Genomic DNA, 21,744 nt, shown 5'->3' on the forward strand with positions numbered 1-21,744 from the left:
CATTTGTATTTCTTCACTTTTAAAATGGCCAATTACCTATGAGTTTGCAATTCACTAGAAAGTAATGGAACTGTCAGTGCCATCATCTCAGTAACACATTTTGGGGAAAACACAGCAAAGAACATTAGTTTCAGTAAGAGGGAGAAGCTGATAAGGTCAATTGTATCACATAAATCATTGTACTACATAAAGTCTTGTCCAGGATGTTTTCTCTTTCTAGCATAATTCTTCAAAATGTTCAAGGCTTATTTGACTATTCCAAACCATCTTTTTTATTTGTATTTAGAAGGAATTTCAGAGAAACTCAAGGATTATATAAATATTCAGGAGCAGAAGATACTCTTTATTACCATTGTGCCAGATATTGCAGGAAGCCAGAATGAGAAATTTAGGAAAGCCATGGAAATGAGAATTGCTCTAATTCAATAACAGATTCATTGGCTTTCTAATTCGATTAGATCACGTGAGTATTTTATATTGTAGCTGTGTAGTATCTTATAAATACCTACCACATGTGACACAGGCACTTCAAAAGCATCATACAAACTGTAGAATAGATCTGCAGAAAAAGTTAAAGAAAAATATACATCTTAGTTCTTCCATGTCTTGGTAAATAATTCCCAGCTCTGAGATGTCATTTTATTTAATTTTTTAACATTCAAAAACACTGTAAAATAACATCTGTAATAAATATAAAAAAAATAACTCAGATGATATTTTACTGTTACAGCTTACAGTAATGTGTGAGGAACATCATAAAAATTGTATTACAAATAGCTTCACCAGAACCAAAACATAGAGACAGTACATTTGACGTAATTCACTTAAGCACGAGGAATTTTGGCTACAAAGGATTTCTTTCTTACTCTTCTTATAGGGCTGATTTGGTATGCTTTAATTTGTAAAATGACTCCTTTACACAGTCCCAACATAAGGCAACATGGAAAATATGTGAAAACCAATGTGGGAGCAAGTGAGAATTACGAAATTCTACTGGTTATTCACAGAATTTCTACTGCCCCGTCTATTCAGGATTTCTAGCCTTCTTTCATTCTGTTAACAAGCAAGGTCTGCCAACTGAGGTCTTAGACGGGGATTCAGAAACTCTGATTTCATGTGACCTTGGACAGTTTTTCTGCCTCAGTTCTCCATTCATGGCATGGCAGTAATAATGTTTCCTTGTATCTCCAAAGACTGTTAAGCTCTCAAAAGCTCCCTGCCGCTATTTTTTGTGAAGTAATTGGTACTGTGGGACTAAGATTAGAGCTGAGCTCTGCAAGAGTAAATGTGCAATCTTTAACACAAGACACAATGATAAAATTGTTCTGATATTTAATAGACGTAGGTAGATAATGCCCTTTGCACTACTGGAGAAAGTATAAGAGACTTGCCCAATGACACAGTGTGTCTCGCTGAAACAGCTCCTGAGTCAGCCTTGAACTGTAATATGCTGAAGTCCTCCAGAAATACATGATCTAACAGAAATGTAGTGGAGCTGTTAACATGTTCAAGTCTTTATTCAAAGCCACAGCAGCCAGGGGAAAATTTCTTCATTAACTTCAGTTGGCGCTGAAGTAAATTTTCTCTTAAATGCTATTACCCAGAGGAAAAACTAATAAAGAAAAATTAGATTGCTTGGCATGTAAGACGAAATTCAGGTGTCCTGTGTGTTCAGTTTTACTCTGCAGTTTTCAGCACAAGTCCATATTCTAGCACAAGTGCTTATTCTACCACAAAGTATGTGCACAAAGAAGCATCATCAAAATTGCTAAGTAAAAACCGGGAAATTAATCGGATACATCTTCTGCACTACAGAATTGAAAAAGCAGCTAGTAATAAGTTGAAAGAGAAGTATACACCCTAAACATCTGACAGATTGGGGCTGGCTATGGTAGTTAAAACATCTGGAAAAGCAGCTGTATATTTCTCTTGCTGTACACTCACCATTGCACTGCACTTGAGAACTTCACCATCATAGTCACTACTGTCTGCTGGGTAACTACTATCAGGTCATTCACAGTATCTAGGTCTTCTATCTTTTCATTTTATCACAGCACCAAAGCTCATTTTTAGAGAATGACTAATTTCTTTGTTTTCACCCTATAAGTAATGATTTTAGGAAAGAGAACATGATGTGGTGTCTCTCCTTAGACATTACAAATAGCTGACATGTATTAGGCTTCTGGGGTTCTCTAGTTTCTCAAATCAACCCATTTTTCTGTGTTGTCACAAAGAAATAGGGTGATTGTGGTACAGCAGAGAGGATGGCGTCTTTGGGGAGATATGAGGGAAAAGAAAGATCCTATAAATACAGAAGCTGTACACCAGAGTAAAGATGAATATTCACCTCACTAGATGTCCTAGCCATGCCCTAGTGTTGGGTATTATCACTGGAGATCTCCAGACACTCTGAAGTTCTTCCTATTCTGGCTATTTATTTTCAATATTACTTTGTGCAACAAAACTATGTTAAGTATGCAATATTAATAGAGGATATTTATGCCTCACACACTCTCCCTGGGCTCAGGTGTATAGACATCATATATCTCTATGTGCCCCCGAAGGCAGCAGGCAGATCACACCTCTTACCACTGAACAGTGATCTCAGAGCAGCTCTGCTGGTAAGAGGCTGGCAATGTGACTGGAATCATAGGCATGCTTATTATGAGTCTCAGAGGAGAAACCAAAAACTAAGTGGACCATGTATACTGGCCTGCAAGGTGCTCTGAGGCACTCTGGGACAGCAGAAAGGAGAAAAGAAAGGAAGAAATCTGCCTCGTTCTAAGCAATGAATGGAGATGTCTTATGAGCTGCCAGGTGAAATTATTTTGGAAACACTAACACTGCAATGTACTTTCTTCTAAAGTCACAAGGGTTTCATTATCGACAACACTTGAAATGTTTTACTGATTTATCAGAATTTGTGTTTCATAGCTAACTGTGAGGAAAAGGGTTTACGGCAGCTGACAAGATACTCAGTCACAGCCTTGCCACTTTTATTACCCCTAGAGACCAGATGGACCAAGAAATCCATATTTCTAGGCTCTGCAGGTTCTGTTGTTGCAATGATACCTGTTGTTCATAACGCCTGTTCACGTTGCCGTTTCAGACTCACAGCTCTTGCTGCCAGGAGAAACACAGCCCCGGTGAGCACTTCTGCGACAAAGGAGATCCAGACTAATGCCAGTGACCAGCCAAACTTGATGTCGATTTCTACCAGGAGATCCTTACTCCTCAGGAGGCAGACAGCTTCTTCGAAGGCAGCAGCTGAATATGCAATATAGACACTGATCCCAGTAAGTGTAACAAGAGCTGAGAAAGAAAAACATATTCAGCTAGTTAGCATCCACTGCAGAAATTAAAAATAATTAATTTGATATCTCTTAGGGCTTCTTTGCCACTCCTTCCTATCTACCCAGGCCAGATTACCAGTTAGTCTCTGTTTACCTTTGAAACCTAGTTGAGGCTCGTTTTTGAGGCAGCACCCTCAGGGTGTTTCCAGAGGGAAGTAAAGGGAGGGTTATTTCTGTCCATTGAGTTTAATGTGTTCTCACTGTTAAATACTGAATCAAAATTTCTAACAGCAAGCAACCCACAATAAAAATCTAGTTGTGTCTTTTACAGATATCTAATGCATGTAGATCTGTTTCCAGTACTGTATTATTATGCATTTTGATTTCTCTTTGCTGTACCACGTACAGTTGTCTACCTCTGTGCAAGAAAGCCCATGGAGACAGCGGTTCTTGCACTTCAGGTCAGCGACCTGAATTTAGGCTGTTTTCTAATTGAGTATTTTAAGTTTTGAGTGTTCACTGTAAATGTGTTGTTTTTACTGTCACCTTCCACCAAGTGTTGTGGAGTCATGACTAATCATCACTTCCAACAGTATTGGAGCCCAGGGAAAGTAGATCCTGGAACACTTGTAGGACAAGATAATACCTTACCTGATTCTGATAATCAGATCAGGGTAGGGGGGCATAACTTTATACCTTTTGTCAGTAGAAATGGAAATGACTGTTTTGTTGGCATTTTCAACAGTGAGTTCTGTGACCTCTCCCTCCTCCCTTAAATCTGGTTGCATTTCAAAAGTATGGGGAAGCATATAGGATGTCCTGGGATGTGGAACATAGCAGTTCTGGTATTTTCAAAAAACCCTCAGGTTTCTGGAACTGCATCATAAAATATCACGTTCTGCTAAGACAGAACTATCTAACCAATACCAGACTTTGTGAACTGGAATATCCTATAAAATTGTGCATGCCTGCTACATGCATCAAGCCTTAGCGCAGCTGAAACAGCTGAACAATATAGCCTGAGCGGGAGGAGGCTCTAGTCTCACACCAAAGGCCACCCTGCAGTTCTGTTGACACTGTCCTGGGAAACAGCACTAGTTGCATCTTCAGAGCATATTCAAGCACCTCTCTCCTAATACTGTCTTTCTGTTTCCTTTCCCTCTTTGCAACCCCATGTGTCTTAGAAAGGCACAGTACTTCACTCCTCAGCGGGATAATCATGCTATGCACTTCACAGCTTTTCATCTTTCACTTACTATTTGGAGTAGTTTTCAAATAGCCTAAGTCTTCTTAGTGAATACAGCTTTCTGATGTTCTAAGGAAACAGAACTTTTTTTTTTTCCAGAAGAAAAGCATAATGGGGGATGGTTGGTCCTTTGTAAGAGTATTTCAGACTAAAGAGGTCAGTCAAGACTTTGAGACAGCAGCATTTGCTTCCAGCAATCTCTTAGCATTCTCTTCTTAGGAACAGGACTGTATGATTAGGTGACAAGGGCCAATACTGAGGATCTCCCTTTCTGTTGGGGAAAATTTCTGTTTCAAGTTACTGTGAAACAGTACTGAATCTATTTGGAAAATAAAATGGAGATGGATTTAAACCTATTTTTCCTACTTTGACAGATTGTTTTTAGTTTTAATTCATAAATTACTTTCTAAAACACAAGGTTTTGTTTACAGCAAAAATAATAGAAAACAAAATATAAAAGAATTATACTACTTCAAACTGAAATGTTACACTCCAACTAAAATAACTCCTAGGGGTTTCCTTTTGTGACCCACAGTTTGGGGACACCACTCTAGTTCAAAACCAGCAGTGAAGCTAACCCAGGAATGTCTAACAAGACCCCTTTCAGAAGCTCAGTGCAAATGCCTTTGAAAAAAATCTCATTTTTCTTCATAGTTGTAAGATCTGTGCAAGGCTATTGAACCCTATGCTTTACTAATTCCAAAGTCACTTCTCCATGACTCTGTTACTGTGTCTGTAAAGAATTTGGGTGCTGTGCTGAGAAGGTATTAAATGTTGTGTTAATGGGCACAGCAAACATTGTGTTCAAAGTGCGACTCCTTCACAAGGATGCACGGTTGCGTGTGATTCACCTTTGCTGACTCTAAGTGGCAGCTTTCTATTCCAGAATCCTGTCAGGAGCTGAGCAGACACCAAATTAATGAACATCAGTGTTATTCTGAAAACAAACTCTTGCTTAGTTTTTTTCCTCTGGAATACAGTGATGTTTCCCAGCTATAATCTCTTATTATTTAAAACAGTTAAGCCAGGAGTTTGATACAGTACCTCCAAAAAGAAAAAGCAGTCCTGTCATTAGAAGCAGTAGGTAGGCCCTGGCAAGGATACTGATGAATCCAGTCATTCCTCCAAAAATCATCAATATCAGGCTGAGGGGCATCAGGATGACAAATGTTCCATGCATGTCTGAAGAAAAATGAACAATGTTAATATTTTAATATTTTATTATGGTGTCATTGGATGTACTAATACTTACTGAGTGCAGAGCCCCTGATGAGAATCAAAGTCTTATTCAGTGCTGGACAAACAAGGAGTTGGACAATCTCTTGGGTTTTCAGTTTTAAGTCAAAAGGACAAATATATAGTATGGAGAAAAAGAGCAAGCCCTTCACAGGATCACAGCCTGCATTTCAAACAGACCACAAATAAAAAGGGCATGTCTGCTTGGGTATATTTAAGCAATTAAACTGTTCTTAGATATTAAGCCTAGCTGGGTAACAGGTGATGCGTTGCCTATCAGGTAGTCACTGACAACCTTAATAAAAAGTAGCCCTGGTTATCTGAACCATACGGATCACAGTGAGTGGCATTGTTCTGTTTGGGTGCTGAGATCCAGCAGATGCTTTGGTTAAATGCTTTCTTTTCTGTCACGTGTCCTCTGCTGAACTGATCTAAGCAAACTGTTGACCTTTTCCTTTGTTGCAGCTGACAGTCGGCTAAAGGTAAATTTTCCCATTCAGCTCTGATTCTCTGTCATTATTTTCTACAGCAGTTTCACTAAGTACATTAACCTATCCTGCTTGCTTCTATCCATGCTAAATGTTTTACATTAGTCTTTATTGATCCCGATAACATTTTAATAGTTGTGTAAACAGAGGGTTGCTATGTACTTTTTCACATCATGCTGTTTTTTCCATCATAAACCATTTTCATGTCATTGTTCCCTCTCATGCAATCTATCTACAACATTCAACCCAACCTTTTACAGAATAATAACAAAAAAAAAAGTAATTCCAGCTTCCAGTATCCATTTATTTCATATCAAAGTGCAGAGTTACTGAGAAAGGAAAACTTAGTCTACTTTCTAAAGTGCTCTGGACTTCAGTGTATTTTAATTTCACAGAGGAACAATAATACACCATTAGCTATTTCCCAGGGAAAAGAAGTCAGTTAAGACATTACAGTTTGTGTGTGATCAGGTGATCAATTTTTTTAAGTCACTGCAACTGCCCACTGGAAGTGGAGGTACTCCACCTGCCACTGGCTAAGGATCCAGCTTATCCTCTTCTTTATTGCTATAAAGATAAGACACAGCTGGGCATGTATCTCTGTTCGGTTCTAGAACTTTAGAAGGTTAGGAAGAGCCTGCAAGGGATCAAGGCAGACAGTGTTGATTTCTTTACGGAACATGCTTAGAAGGGAAAATATGCCAAATGACAAACTTTTGGGAGGTGACACTATTGTTCTTCCATTTCTGTTTATTTATGCTGATATTATAGTCTCATATTTAGTCCCATGTATGCCCACATGAGGATCAGCTGATGCTCAGAAAGCACAAATGCAGCATTCTGCATTGAAGGGAGCACTTTCTCTCCTTGCTTCTAAATCTGAGAATATTCCCTGGGCTTTCCTTCAGCAAAACTCGCCATGGCTGCTGTTGCTGGCTAAGAAACTCAAACCTATAGCAAGTCTCAGACACTAACAGTCAAATCAATCTTCATCCAACTGTGTACAACCCAGTATGTCAAAACTGTTTGCAAATCTGAGTTGAACACTAAGAGGTTAGTCATGGAACTTAGTTCAGGAGTTTTATATAGTTAGAAGTGGTTGCCAAGGATGTGATGTGACATGATGGGATAGAACAGAGACTTGGCACACAATTTCGTTGTCATATTTCAGAGAGAAAGCATATTTCAGAGGCCAGTCTTCTGGCTCGTTTGTGCTTCTTGAGGGTATTAGGCTTGATTTTGATTCCCCACCATTTGACATCTATGTGTCCTCTTAGTCTAGCATGTAAGAGGTGAAAAGACCTTGGAGGGATAAAATCTGATGCAATTAACATTTTAAAAGTAAGAATGTAGGAATGGTGCAACTCTGTCCTCAGACCTGGCTTTGCTGGGAGGGAAGAAACATAAAAAAGCTCATCACTGGGTCTGTGCTTTGTGATTTTCCAGGTATCTCTCCCTAGTCAAAGTTTCTGCTAATAAACTATACCCCAGGAGAGTAGCACTAATAGTTGCTGTTTCTTTGACTTTCCTTTTCATGATGTGATTTCAGCTACTGCAGCTATGACTGTAATCTTAGCCAGGACTAGCGCATGTGAAGACAATAAGGCTCTGAATGTAACCTTTTCTTTTGAAGCAAAGAGAAAACAAATCCATACCAGCGTATTCTCCTGGGGAGTGTCATAGAATACATTAATGATCTGTGACCAGAATAACTCTGATTTTTATGCCCTCTTTATTGAAAATTTAGGGTTTAGGTGTATCTCAGCTGAAACCTACAAATCCCACTGTGACAGAGCCTTACTTTTCGTACACATAGCAGAGATCACATTTCTCATGAGTCACCTGCAGCTTTTTTAAAACCAAATATTTAATGGATTGTATTTGGTTAAACAGCACTTTTATCACTTCCAGTGTTCTGGTTCAACACCTAATACCCATTTGTCCTCCTCCTATGAAATCTGCAACTGCCTGGAAAACTTATTCTAAAATGCTGCCATGGAAACCACTCAGAAATCTGAATTCGTGCCGTCTGGCATATGATATTATGCCATTATATTCCTTGATTAGAGGGACAGAATTAGTTTATAGAAGGACATGACTTAAAATATCTTTATTTTGTTTCTGTCTTCCACAATCATCTAGTATTGGAAAAAACCCACAACCTAAGCATTTTGAAAGACAAATTGCAGAGAGCAGAAATAAAATGATGCTAGGCTTGGTACAGGTGGGCACTGATGGAACTCTTCAATACTAGGAATGGGTAGAATGATAAACGTAAGCGATGTGCTGCGCTTCACATTCCATTGCTGTGATACCAATGAACTTGAAAATGAGAACATTCATCAGAAGTTGTCACTCATTAGATTTCAGCTGCAGTGATGCTAAAGTTACCTCAGATTCCTGTATGTCTACTGTAAGTACAAGGTCTCTGAAGGACCACCACACTGTTGCCCAAAAACAAAGCACATCCATGTAGGTATGTACCTACCATACTAATTAAGTTAGCGTTTCCAAGTACATCATTTGGGTCTTATTTCACTCAGCCTCTGCACTGGCTTTTGCCAGGTATTCCAGCCCTAGCTGTTTCCTTCTGATAAAACCAAAAGGAAAAATTGCAAATCGCAACCAAAGAATAAGGCATTCTGGGGGTGCGAGCAGGAATATAAACATTTAACTCAGTAAAAATGAAGCAGGCCCATAAAGAGTGCAGAGAAGTGTGAAGGCAGCTGGGACTGTTACAGGGTCCACATGCTGTAAGGAAATCCAGTCCAGTTTAACTGTACTAATATACTAATTTTGTTGAGAAAGAAACCGAGGCAGCTGTTGCATTATGACAACTGAGGTATCAGTAACTGCCCCTACTGCAAAGATTGTTTCCCTACAGGAAGCACTAACTTGTCCACAGCCTCGTGGTTCCAGCTGCCTTGATGTCTGAAAAATTAAAAATACTCTGACAAGAATAATTTAAGCAGTTGTGCATGGATAGCTGCACACTCCACTCTCGGTTTTATAACAAGAAAAACATTTTCTTCCAGCCATATATAAGTGGAAACCACATCCATTAACTAATCATCTCTGGACAGCTCAGAAATAAAGGAGGGCACTAAAAAGTGACTTGTAACAGGAAATCAAGCACTGGCCATGATGTTCATGTCGCTAACAAAAAATTAGGATTATCGGAGGCTTAATCATATCTTGTAGGTACCTAATGCAGCTGATTTGTGTGTCAGGGGCAAACCAGACAGACATTAAAAAATAACAGTAGTTCCTCTCATTACTTTTCATTACACTAGCCCCAGCTCTGCAGTATAGATGGGACTCTGCACCAGTCTGGGGTGCAAAGCTAAGATCCAAGAGAAATTATCTATTTTGTAATTTTGCATCTGTTTGCATCTTTGGACCAAACCCGCCTCTTATATTTTGGCCAAATAACACATTCTAGATGTTACTTTGATGCACACACACAAAAAAAAAAAAAAAAAAGAAGGAAAAAAAGCTTTGTGGCACTTTAGTTCTAAACTATATAAGAGGAGGGGGGTAAGTTACACAAAAAACAAATCTCCACATTTTAACAAATTTCACCATGCTTTGAAAAAAACTTAGCCACAGCTTTCTAGGATGAGCAAATCGTACAGCATTTAGTTCAGAATGTAGATGGACGTAATCTTTATGTTACCAAGCAGGGTCACTATCCAGTCATAACTGAGACACACAGGAACAGGTTACTTGAGTTTCCGAAAAGTCAAGCTCATAGAAGAGTTTTGACAGGATACATTAGTATCCAGCAAACACATTACTTTCTTCTTTTGACAGCTCATCTGTCCTACAAGAAGTACTTGAACCAAGTCCAGAGTACAAATGATTCTGATTAGAAATATTTACAAAATTGTTTGTTTTGCAGGGATTAAACAGGTGCTGTCTTTAGCTAAATCTATGCTGGTATTTACTAATCATTACCAATATAGACTTTGGTAAATGAAAAATATTTATATTATAAAAATACCCAAGAGTAACCTTTCCCCAATCTAACTTGTTGGTTTTTTGGTTGGTTTGTTTTTTGTTTTTGTTTTCTGTTGTTGTTTTTTTTTTAAAAGAAATAATTTTACAAAGCTCCAACTCTTGGGGAAAATTTTCCAGTAGATTAAATACTGCCATTCCTTCTACACACCAACCTCCCTCTCTCTGTATGTGATCCTCAACATCTTAGATGTGAGTTTGAAGGTCATGTTTCTTCTCCTGGAAAATGGCAAAGCTGCTCAGAACTCCTGATGCAGCTTCCTTTGAAGTCAGAGTGACATCCTTCTTTTACCACTTAGAGATGGATTCAGTTCATCATGAAAAACAGCTGGCACAGGAGAATACATGGCAAGACAAAACATCTGTGGTGCCTTTGCTGACAGATTTCAGTTTTAAAGATGACTTTCAGAAGAGTATCTTTAACCCTAGTGGTCACCAAGAGACCCTAATAGCTGCCTAAATTATTAATTTTAATCTTGTACAGGACAGAGGAAAATGTACATCTCTAGTAAAAAGATTTTTTTTTAATGTAGAAATTTCAGAAAAGCTAGTGGCAGGCAATCTAGTGGTATCTTTCTTTAGACAGTGGCTGATGTTTTACATTAATATAAAACTATGCCATAAGGTAATCTGTAGTAGGAAAATATTTTATACATTGTGTGTTTGAGGAAGATAGAGGGTATACACTGTATGTTCAGCTGGAGGGAGTGGTAAGAAAAGAAACGGAAGCTTAATGTACAGGAGAAGGCATGCTTGTGTCTAACCCATTAGAGAAATTGCTCAAGAGTACTCCCACGATGTGAAAATACATCACACTCTCAGGGTTAACAAGACCTAGGTTGATTGCCTGAGTAGTACTGCTGGTAGCACAGAACTTTAACTTGCACACCCAATTTTTTTAATTTGCGATGAGCTCTATTTGAAGTACACAATAAGCCTAAAAGGAAACTGCTGGGGATGAAAAGGAGAGATTGGAAATTTGGAGGGAGGGCATGTGAAGGCTTTTCATTCTCTAATGAAGGGTGTGTCTTCTGGCAGTGACTAGCACTTCTGTTTCCACTTAGATCCAGCTCTTTGCACTCAGACACAGACTCCCACATCTTTTTGGAACTTGTGTCTAGTTAAGACATGCCAGGAAGAGTATGGGAACTCTGTAGAATAGGGGACAGGATTCCTGATGTGTTACTTAAGTGCCTGCATTAGTAGAGAGCCCTTCTAAAGCTTTTTAGGAATAATGGGCAAGAAATATGCTTGATGTTGCCAGAGCTCTTGAAATTCAGTCTGCCAATCAAACAGTGAGAAATACGGGTGTATTAGTTGAAGTGCCCACACTTAAAACTTGAGCAGTCTAGTTAGGTTCAATTAACTTTGAACCCTCAAAGGGTTAAGCAATCCAGCAGACAACCATTTTCACTGATCCTCCCAGTTTTCAGCAACATCAAGCGCTAAGGCCTCTGTCTTAAGCAAGGAAGATTAAAGAAATGGCACCTTACAATTTGAAAGCACAGAGACAATCTGTGTTGTTGGTCTCCAACCTGTCAATGTGTTTGTACAGCTGGGATCTTATTCCTACCTTATCTTTCCAGTTACTGCTGCAACACAGCTACTCTGCCAACACTGCCTCACAGGCTTACTCTGCCATGTTTGCTGCACTTTTAGCTATACAATAAAATGCTGCTCCAGGGGACTAAAGACACTCTAAGTTTCTCTGAAGGATTGCACAGGGAAATGGCTGGTTTTGAGGGAAAGAGCATCATTTTAAGACATTCTTGCCTTTTATTTTTTAACAATTGTGTACCTTCCTGAGCCATTCCAGGCAGAAACATCTTGCTCCTGTGGAAGGAATTAGATGAACTTGACATCAAATAGATGGTTATTGCAACAGTAATCCTACTTAAAGACATGCAGCAACAGATATTGTACAGAAGTACACTATCTCAAAGAGCTTCCCCTCTGAATCAGAAATGGGACCCTGTAAGTGGCCAAGGAGGGAGGGAAGGAAGGGTGGATGGAAGCATAAAATAACATAAAAGTTACTCACACAAAAGCTGTCTGTGTGAATCAGTGATGTTTGCATTCTCATGCCAGAAGGGGTTTATCAAAGGGTAACACTCGCTGCTCACTGATAGAGAATGGAAAAAACAATGAGAAAAATTTACGCTATCTTATTGCAATATATCCTCTTTTTTTCTTTTTGCAATTACATATAATTCATACAATATTATCTGCTTTAAAAAGAGTCATTCCTAGGCAGGGAAGGAAAGGAGAGGATTTTCAGTACCCAGCATTGGCCAACTTCTGCTCCCACGCAGTCTGACCGCTGAAGTCAAGAGGGAAACGTCTGCTCCTTTCAGCGGGGCTCAGGGTACAGCAAAGGGGAGAATTCCTCTCATCTGCGGCTTCTCCCCTGCTCCACTGGAAGTAACACCCTCTCTTGCCTATGATGAACATTACTTACTCCTTGTTTTTACTGGTGGAATCAAACCCAAAAGTAATAGGCCTGGGATACAAATAAAACGAAATGTGGAAAATCCTGTCAAATCCACGTAGAGTTTATGGGTCTTGTATTAAAATCTGTACCTGTGAAATACCGAGCAAGATCAAACGCAGTACAATTACTTGGTGAAGTTGGTGAGTCTTTAGTCACTTACCTTTAGTCAGTATGGGACTAAGGTCATTTTATTTATATTTATATCATGTATTTATATATATTTCAAAGTAATAATATTTATATCACTTCTATTACATTATTTATGTACATAAACTATATATAGTTTAACATTACTTATATTGATATTCTTTATATTACTGTTTCTCGTTTTAATGGCTTTAATGGCTCCTTAATTCCCCTTGAGTCAAAAGAAAAGGCATCTTTTTCTCCTAAATGTTTAGCGTTTATTAAGCCAGTTTGAATTAAAAGTTAACGTATAATTAGGTTAGGGTAGCAGAAAATTCTCCGTCCCACGTCTCCTAACACAAGGGGCTTTCGACAGAGAACTGGTAAGCGGCACCCATCGGGGAGCGGGCGGTTCTCCCGTGCCAAGTGAGGCCCAAACCTGGAGCCACCGCCCGCCTGGGCCGCTCGGCGCAGCAGCCCCCGCCAGAAACCGGAGCGCCCGCTCCCGCCCGCCCGCGGACACGCGTGGGACGCCCCGCGGCAAGAGGCGCGCTGCCCGGCGGGGGCGAGCGGCTGCCCGGCGGCCGGCCCGCCCGCTCCGCTCCGCTCCGCGCCACTCACCGCGACAGGTCCGCCACAGACCCGAGTGCGAGCTGAGGCCGCCCGTGCCGTTACGGGACGCCTCCAGCTTGGAGGCGTCGATGATGTACCAGAAGTCCGTCGCGATGGCCACCACGAGGAAGATGAAGCTTGAAACTCCCACCAGAGCCACGAAGAGGGAGAGGCCGCCCCAGTTAACCCGCATGCTGCCGCCCGCCGCCGCCGCCTCCCCGCCCCGCCTCAGACGCTCGCGCCCTCTCCCCAGCGGCCGCGCGACGCCCGTCCCGCGCCAGCGGGTGCCGCCGCAGGTAGCCCGCCTCGAGCCCCGCCCCGCCCCGGCCGCGCGGCGGGAAGGGCCGGCTGCCGCCGCCTCGCGCCGCTCCCGCCGCCGGGGAGACCCGCGTCCCGCCCGGTTCGCGTTCCCGCCCTGCCCTGCCTGTCAGCCCCGGCCGCTGGCCCTGCTCGGCCCCCGAAGGTCTGTGGATGAGTGCGTGTGGGGAGGGCTGGTGTGCCCAGCCCTGCGCGCCTGGAGTTAGAAAGGAGCAGCCGTTAGAAAATACGGGGAAGGGAGTGTCCTGATAGCTTAGACCCTCGGATGGCCTCACCTCAGGAGGATAAAAGCTTCCTTATTCCAAACACCACCGTCCTTGAGAAGGGGAGGGGGCAGAAGCCAAGGCCTGGGCTGCAGTCGCAGCGCTGGTGTTCTCGCAGCCTTTCTGTAGTTGTCTGTATTTACAAGAGAGCTCCTCTTGTTCTTTGCCTTCCAGATGCCGAGCTCAAAACGACAGATCTAACCTAATTTGAAAGGTGGTGTGAGAGAAGGCTAGCGTGGAAACGGCTGCCTGATGCAGTGATGTCTGTAGCCTGCTCAGGATCGTTTTCCTGCCAAAGTATCACTGATGGAGGGAAGGACGGAAGCAGTGTACTCTCTTCCAAAAACTTTGGGAGGACAAACAGTTACGTAGTTTCCAAGGGCACACATGTTCATGTGTGAGCCCCTAAGCCACACGTCACCTAGCCTCCTGCTGATCTTCAGCCCACTGGAATCTGTTGGATAACATGGTAAACTGCAGTAACACTGCCTTGTTTTTAAATCTGCAGAGCGTTTTATTATGGACTTTTACTGCGTCACTTCACTGGCATAAAGATATAGTGCAGGTAGGGTCAATAGGGCATCTTGTTTTCTTACTTGTAATTCACTTCAGGCCTTCCAGGGAATTGCTAAGTAACTCCTAGTCATTAAAAAAATCATTCTCATTTACTTTCTGGCATGGACACAGGGCAGAATGTGTGACATCATTACCCATCCATGGCAACAGGCTATCGTGAACCAGTAGGGTTTCAGCAGTAGGATCAGTTAAAAGGAAAATATTCCTTGAGAGAAAGTGTTTATTTAAGCACAGTAATCATCAGCACTACAGACCACGTTTTGCTCTGCAAAAGTACTGAAAAGTGTCTGTTGCTGGGACTACAATAGTCTTTCCATTCAGGAATATGCTATTGAGCAGCTATAGCATTATTGTGAGCTTTTGCCATCCCTTTCTTACATCTCCAGGTTGTATTTGTAATGTGTGAAAGTGCCTGTGTAGTTCTGCAAACTAAGCAGCTCTTACCTCGTAATTGTGACGGTCAGGTGATAGAAGCCGTACAAGGTTTATGAAGCAGGGTGAAATGTTTTGTTAGACTAACTGATGCAGTAAGAAAAAATGAATGAGTTTTAGGGCACATGAGTCTTAAATGGGACCCCATCAGTCCACAGAGGGTGATGCAGCAAAATTAGCAGCCTTCCAGCTCGAGCACAGCACAGCTTGTGTAAGTAACTTTTACTCTCTCCTTTCTGCTTGCAAGATTACATGGGTGCTGAAGGATTCAGAGGGCACTGTGCTCTGGAAATCACCAGTGTGGCTTCCCTGGACTCTTACTGGGTAAAATACATCTACAGTACTCTTCCTTCTGAGTTGTTCTGAACCTGTATGTACAGCAGAGGCCTCAGTCCTGTTATGTTTAGTGATTGAGAGCTAAGTCCAAATGAGATCTTTGAGGTAAAGTTGCTGTGGAAGTACTATACTAATTGTGTTAATACTGGAAAGGAGTGAGTGAAAGCCAGAGAAAGTGATTTGGCACTTTGTGGCCAATCATTCTAAATGGGTTACTGAATATCAGTGCTCAGAGTAGGAAACAGTATGTTTTTAATCCTATTACAAACACACTTGCTATCAGCAAAACATCCACCTTCTCTCTGGACTTAACTTCTGTCTAGATTTAAAAGAGCAACTCCCCTCATAGGTCCAGTGTTTGTCTTTTCAAACTACATGAGCTATCCGTGTAAGTTTGGTAAGCACATATACTTTTTAAGACATTCATCAAAACCTTTCTTTTTAAAAAAGACTCTTCTTACACAATCAATTGCTCAGTTTTCCTCAATGTTTCACTTCCTCTGTGCTGTTTGTATTTGTGAAAGAGGTGATTGTGTTACTAAAAGTAAATTATATGTAAACTGAGGAAGGAAGGGATTCCCACAATGTCTACCCATACAGGTGCAGGAAAGTAAAAGCCTGCCAGCAGAAATGGGCACCACTGACTGTAGTTAATTGCTGCCAGAGAAACAAGTACTATCAGCACACTGGATGTCATTCACAATCTTTTTGCAGGATTTATAACTTTTTTCTCCTGTTCTTTTTTTTTCATTGACTGAAGAATTAAATAGAAAACCAATTTACCATTCAGCATTCCAGTAAAGCTAATTGGATTTTGAAATGTATTTTTCTTTTAAACTATTAAAAGATTATGACAATTACTTGAACAGTTCAAAAGAGAAAAGCAGAAAGGCAATTTCAGATTTCAGATTTGCTGCCCTTTGAAATTACTAGCGTTTGGGTGGTTGATCCGAGGTTTGACCATTACTTCTCAGATTTAATATTTCCATCGTGCAGTTGTACACATTCATTTTTGAACAGCCAGAACCTGCAGTGAATTTAAAGGAGGACTGGCCAGTCACAATTTATCTGTGACGAGAGAATACAAGGCATATATCACAGTGTCCTGACTCTTACTCAGTCTGCCAAAGAAACCCATGGAGTGTAGGCATGTCATATTGAATTAAAAGGGGAATTACAGGAGGAACATGCCTGACGTACCCAGCACAGATTACCACAGACAACTTTTTTTTTTTCCAAGTCCTCTTGTAAATTATTTTGATGGAAAACTAGTTGTTGAGGTTATAGTAGGAGGGATACCTCCTTTTCAGCCAGCTGGCTAGATTATATTCTGTGACCTTACTGCAACTAATTCTAACAATTTTATTCTAGCAAATTACAGCAACAAAAAAAAATCTGTAGTAACATCTATCATTTCACCAAGCATTTACCAGGGAAGAATTTTCTGTCTACACATACACAGCACCATCCATGTCTAAATGTAGGTAGAATAATAGTATCTCTGCAGTGATACTTGCATGGATAGTAAAGAATCCGTGGTGAGTGTTTTCATATGGATGGTCTATAATTTTTGTAATGATGTTACGTGTAAATGTTTTAGTCTCGGGTTTAGTTCCACTGTGATAGGGGACTGGCTGGTCTCCAAGGTCATTCAGGACATATATTGCCAAGGACACCTAGGAAGGCTTGTTTTAATTAAGTCATTGCTTTTAGATAAAGATTGCTAGAACACATTGTGGAAAATGAAGAAATACTATTACGATTACTATTTGTGGACCATTAAAAACAGTATTTTTGAATGGCACAAATCAAGTAAGAGCTTTTCTTTACAAAGCTCAGGTTCTAATGCTTAACCATATACAGAGGGGAAAGGTGCTCGTGAAAGAAAAGCTTCTGGTTTGAGCACTCTAGTTCTAATCCTACCTAATGAGATCGGAAAACTATCTTGTTGTCGTATTGAATATGATATTTCCTAACATTTTCTTTTGGGCTTGATCTGCATCTCTGTAAAATATTCAAAGATCAATGCTGTTAACGTGTCACTTTTCTTAGTAATAAAGCCTCCGAGTCATGCACCTGGCAATCTCCAGTGATAGTTGAACTGTTTCACCATGGGGCATCCTCGCTCAAATACTGTATTTAAACATGCCCCCAAAAAAGTAGTCTTAGCCTCACATCCCTCAGATACACAAGAAAGATGCCAGACAAAAAATAAATGACTATTGAAAGTAAAAAACAACAACTGGTCTCATTTCTCTTCTCTTGAAAGTTGTGCATTCTGGAAATTGATTTACAGAGCACTGGTTTGAATTCTGACATGGCTACATACAAAGAACTGCATAAAACTCTGAGAAGTATAATTTGATTTACTGGAAATTGCTGTAGGAAACACAAAGTAGAAAAGGAAGTTTGTGTTACTTAATCTTAGTCAAGCAATTATTTATGTAGTGTGTCAAGCAGAAGAAGATGTGTAGCTGATAAAAGTATATTGAGCAGGTAGAACAGATGCTGGTAAGCTCAAATACTGAAGGTGACAGGCGTGACAGGGACAAATCCTGCTGAGGAAGACTAGGGAAAAGAGGGCACACCACAAAGGCAGTGCAGGAAAACCAGGGAGGAGCCAATCCAGCCAGAACAGAAAGAATTTTGACTGCTGAAGAAGTATGTGGGAAAAAAAGAGGTTGAGAGAAATTCCCCCTTAGTGTCTCAGCACTCCTTCTTGCAGGATGCATTAATTTTGGTCTGTAAGACCTATCAGGGGAAAAAAAAAAAAACGGAGCAAAGCAGCTTTTACAATAAAGAAATCATGTTAAAATATGGGACTTTTATTTTCCATCTTGCCCACTCGGACTTTCACAGAGTGACACTTCTCCTTTTGCCTTGCCGTGCAGTCTTGAAGTGGTCTCCTGCACTGCAGCGCTTTGCACAGCCTTTTCTCGGTCCCCAAGCATGTCCTCCCAGCTCTGACACCCAGTGAGGCTCTCTTCTCCATCCATATCCAGGCAGGAGGTCTCCTATGTGTGTCTTTCAGTTGCTGTTTGTCCAGCCCATGTGATTGCCAGTTGAGCAGATCCATTTGGTCTCTGAAAGGCTGCAGTCTCTTCCTTCTTCCACAGGATCTAGTGGTGCGTATGTACTGAGGAAAAACAAACAGACATGTAGCCACGCTGAAACATTCCTTCTTGGGCATTATCCAGACATCAATTATCCAGGCATTTTTTTAGGATAATAAGGCCCCAAGTGCTCGGTACATGGATGAGAATTACAGGACTCTTAGAGAATAGCCTGATCTGAATCCCCAAACTCTGAACAAAGATTATATTAACAGCCTGTCTCCAAAACAGATCAGGGAAGAAATTAATGAGGTGGATGTGATACAAAAACTTGTCGTCGTATCAAGGTCAATGGTGATGCTGAAGTGCTTAGTCTAAAAAAGTGTCTCAGTTCCATTGCACAGTTGTGATTTGTTACAGAGTAAATGAAATACTGCCCACTTGAAGCAGATGATAAAGCTGGCTTCATCCTTAAGACTTTGCTTCGAGGGGATCACGGGACACTCTTACAGTCTTAATACTAGTAGACAAGATGGTGGATTGTATTAAGCAACAGGAAGAGTAGCGTTTTTTGGCGAGCCCAGGTAGAGGATGTCTGCCATAGTATGTGCAAGCAAATACAGAGGAGACACAATGAGAAGGAGGTGAGAAGTACAGGATGGCAGAGGAGCAGATCTAATGAGAATCTAAATTGAGATGAAATGACCCCTGATGGTGATGTGAACAGCCTGTAATAAACTACTGTATTATCTAATTATTACTCTGACTTGAACAGACCCAGTTTATCTCTAGCACAGACTTCTTGGGACTCAGTCACTTGATTAAATTGGCCCAATTCGTCATTTAAAACAAGCAGTTAAACCTCCATAAAGCTGTCTGGTATGTGAGGTAAATTAAAGTCTTTACCTTCCTCTTTTTCATACACTACAGGTCTAAGGCTGAGAAATGCCTGAAGCTGATTCACTGACTTGTTAGGCTGACATGCTTGAAAAAGTAATGAAAAGTAGTGCTGAGCAGAATGGATGGATGGAACTTTCTCTTACTTTCTGGAGCACTGATCAATATTAAAGTCTTTGCTAAAATCTAAGAGAGCATTTGGTATAGAGCATGTAAATACAAAATGCTTTTCTGCAGTTCTTCACTGTGATCTAGTTTAGAGGTCCTCATTTAAAAGACAATTGATGATCCCTGATTGCTGCTGAAGAATCAGAGTGGGTTTTGTATTCTGTGGATTTGATGTGCTTGGGAGTGAAGGAGGGCTTTTCATTTACCTTGATTTTGCTCCTTTTCCCCTGACTAAAGAGAGATTTTTCTTTTGGTGTTCGCAATCATAGTCACTGTGTTGACGTTGTTCTGAGAATCACCTGAGACATTACCTACATGCCTCTCAGAACAATTTCTGTGCAAATCAGCCTGTGTGGGACGTGAGAAGTCATGATGGGGCGATGTCAAAGACATGCAAATTATTGTTCTGAATAAGCCCATGGAGAAAAATGCTATAGTATGTGAGCGTATCTGATAAACAACCACAAAATAGTTAACGAAAAATAAATCCCTATGGATTTTAGCTCTATGCTGCCAGTGTTAGTACTTTGTAATTCAGTTTTCTTGCTGGTGAGGCAGTATGATTCTTAGCTTCCCCTGGGAAGAAGTGGATATTCAGGAAATGTGCAGACACAAAAGCTGACAGCTGCAGTTGCCCTTTTTAATTATTTTTCAGTTATTCCTCTCATGCACTTTTCAACTTCAAGCAGTTATTTAGGATTTTTCAGTCTGGTGACCAACACTGAGGTGCCATACGTGCTTGGTGAGCAGAGCAAAATCCTTCACCGATTTATCTTTTAGACCAGTAGTCCGTTTATTCACTGTGTTGCTTGACATTTCTGGTGCTGCTTGACAGCTTGAGGAACTTGTGTCAAGCACTTTGCATACCAGCATACCAATAAACAAGATGAAGTGAAAACTAGTTCAGCACTTCTCCTTTCAACAGCCTCAGCAGAGTAGGATTGAAATGATGAGGGCTGATACATTTTTTCTTCCTGACAGCCTTCAGTTTGTTTTTTGTTGTTACTGACCTAATGAAAGCACAGAATGTGGTTCTGTCTGGGAGACATATCATGGAAAAAAAAAAAAAGAAGACAAGGAAAGAGGCAGTACAGTATGTACTGGAAGGATATCATGAGCTATCAGGGATATACTACTGCGCAGTAGAAGATCAAATATATGGTATACTAATATGTGGTGGTGTATTAATTCATCTGGTTATTCCTGTCTGCTTAGAATCAGCTCTGTTCTCTGTTCCTCAGGAATTAGATATTCCCTGTGATAGATATTTTTTAAGGTTGTCTGTATGGTTTTCTTCTTCTCTGAGCCTCTTGTAGCAGTGCTGGCATTTTAGAAAGCACTCTGTAAGGAACTGTCCTAGCAATATCCTTTGGGCCATGAAAGGATCAGGCAAAAGCCATGTGAGAAGCAGTCATTTATTTTAAGTCTCCTAATTCCTGGTGTGATGTGACTAAGGGATACTGTTGGGTTGCCCTCTTTAAGCAAATTCCTAGCTCACATGGCTGTGAGGAACATAGGAAATGTAACTGAGGTGCATCCTAAAGTCTTTAAAACAGAGGTAGATCTCAGGAATTTGCTGCCAAAGCCCTCTTGTGTGTCGTACAGAAACTGCATCCCCAGAGCTAGATTGTCCCTAAACCATCATTAAGTTATCACCCACATCATAACGTCTGTAGCCACACTGGCTCCTTTAAGACCTTCTGCAGCCACAAGATAGTCCTGCTTTGCCTAATGATTATATGTATGTGAAACAAGGTAGTTATGTTTTTTAGAAAAGAAATGATAGCACCTCCATTTCTCACATAGTATACCCTTGTGTTTAAAAGATCCTGCGCAGTGTAGTGAAACACCTGCCTTTTTACATATCTGTCCAGTAATACTTAGTCTGCATAACAGTAAGTGTCTCTTGTTGCAAACTGTTAAGATTTGGTGACAAATATAATCTGCTTTGTCTGCATATTGTTAGAACTTTATAGCAATGGGGAATATGCCAGCAGAGAGATACTGCAGTAATAATTTATATGGCAGCATGTCACCACAGGAAGTAAAATAATAGTCTGCTCTTTCACAGGAGCCAGATAAAAGGAAAACAAATCTCCAAAGCATTTTTGTGGATGTTTATCCAATAGAATTCCCCACAGAAACTCCAATGAGATATCGGAATGGCTTGCTGTGTTTTCCATTTCATTACC

General features: G+C 40.7%; 1 protein-coding gene across 1 annotated transcript; it reads right to left on the reverse strand.

The window, feature by feature from the left end:
• Nucleotides 1–322: 322 nt before the first annotated feature.
• TMEM114 (transmembrane protein 114) lies at nt 323–13,702 on the reverse strand. Its single transcript, XM_086759989.1, has 5 exons — nt 13,519–13,702; nt 12,322–12,402; nt 5,584–5,721; nt 3,073–3,312; nt 323–559 (listed from the first exon to the last, which is right to left on the reverse strand). The coding sequence occupies exons 1-4, from the start codon at nt 13,700–13,702 to the stop codon at nt 3,080–3,082; spliced, it is 636 nt and encodes a 211-aa protein (XP_086616115.1). The 3' UTR covers nt 323–559; nt 3,073–3,079.
• Between the last annotated feature and the right edge of the window lie 8,042 nt (nt 13,703–21,744).

The sequence above is a fragment of the Chlamydotis macqueenii genome, chromosome 15, assembly GCF_036417535.1.
Source record: "Chlamydotis macqueenii isolate bChlMac1 chromosome 15, bChlMac1.mat, whole genome shotgun sequence".
In the NCBI taxonomy this organism is placed as follows: Eukaryota; Metazoa; Chordata; class Aves; order Otidiformes; family Otididae; genus Chlamydotis; species Chlamydotis macqueenii.